This window comes from Sinocyclocheilus anshuiensis, unplaced genomic scaffold (genome assembly GCF_001515605.1).
Source record: "Sinocyclocheilus anshuiensis isolate Anshui unplaced genomic scaffold, SAMN03320099.WGS_v1.1 scaffold2429, whole genome shotgun sequence".
Taxonomy (NCBI): Eukaryota; Metazoa; Chordata; class Actinopteri; order Cypriniformes; family Cyprinidae; genus Sinocyclocheilus; species Sinocyclocheilus anshuiensis.
The window spans coordinates 80,635-81,892 of NW_015552716.1; the positions used below are offsets into that span (position 1 = coordinate 80,635).

Genomic DNA, 1,258 nt, shown 5'->3' on the forward strand with positions numbered 1-1,258 from the left:
CTGTTCCCAGTGATGCTTTCCAGGCCAAGGCCATGGCCCGTCTGCTGCACCTACTGGACTGGACCTGGGTGGGGGTGGTCGCAGGTGATGATGAATATGGTAAAAGTGGCGTGCAGCTTCTCTTGAGAGAACTGGAAAATACACAAATCTGTGTGGACTACCTGGAATTCATTCCAAAATCACACTCACAAAGCAGGATCAGGCGAACTGTGGAGAGGATCCAGAGTTCCACAGCTCGTGTAGTGGTAACATTTGCCATTGCCCCTGATATAGAAGTCCTGTTAAAGGAAGTGGTGGTGCAGAATGTGACCAACAGGCAGTGGATAGCCACAGAGGCCTGGAGCACCTCTATTCTGTTCTTTGACCCAGCAAGCAGTTCTCTCCTAGCCGGTACCATTGGCTTTGCTCTGCGTCGGGCTGATATTCGGGGTCTTGGTGCTTTTCTTGCCCAGCTGAGCCCTGCGAAGCAGCCAAATGAACCGTTTGTAAAAGATGTTTGGGAAGAACTTTTTGGGTGCTCGCTGGCACAAGACTGGCAGCCTTCATCTAAAACTCCAAAATGCACAGGCTCAGAGAATGTGGAGAAACATGGACGCATCTACACAGATGTTTCACAGCTGAGAGTCACTTACAATGTGTATAAGGCTGTGTATGCTATTGCCAATGCTATTCACAACATGATGGCCTGTCAGCCTGGTGGAGGGCCATTTGAAAATGGAGAATGTCCTGATGTGACCCAAATAAAGCCCAGACAGGTACAGACCTCCTGTCTTTAAAAAAAAAAAAAAAATAATTAATTTAATGAATTTAAATTAATGTTTTATGTAAGCAAAACTTCAAATAATTAATTTAGTTACTGCATATGATCCTCTGCCCTCTGTTTTCCTTTTACAGCTTCTGCACTACTTAAATGCAGTAAACTTCATAACACCAGTGGGTGAGCTGGTTTATTTTGAAGGTAACCGTGAGCCATCTGCCTCTTATGACATTATGAACTGGCATGTAGATGAAAGCGGAGCAGTGAATTTCGTCCAGGTTGGACAATTTGATGCAGCCAAAGGTCCAGGCCAGGAGTTGAACATAAACCTTGAGAAAGTGGTTTGGGGAGGGGGCTGGGCTGACAAGGTAAGAGTCCAGTGACTTCCAGTGCTGTATTATATCAGTTCAAATGTTCTTGTCAAAAATGAAATACACACTGTGTGTGTATATATATATATATATATATATATATATATATATATATATACAGTATATGGAG

General features: G+C 43.8%; 1 protein-coding gene across 1 annotated transcript in view; it reads left to right on the forward strand.

Moving 5' to 3' along the window:
- LOC107667795 (extracellular calcium-sensing receptor-like) overlaps positions 1 to 1,258 on the forward strand; it is an 8,840-nt gene that overhangs the window by 2,631 nt on the left and 4,951 nt on the right. The window contains exons 4-5 of the mRNA XM_016459514.1: positions 1 to 755; positions 895 to 1,125. The exon at positions 1 to 755 is cut by the window's left edge and continues 7 nt beyond it. Coding sequence (XP_016315000.1) covers positions 1 to 755; positions 895 to 1,125 — 986 coding nt within the window. The remainder of the gene's footprint in view (positions 756 to 894; positions 1,126 to 1,258) is intronic.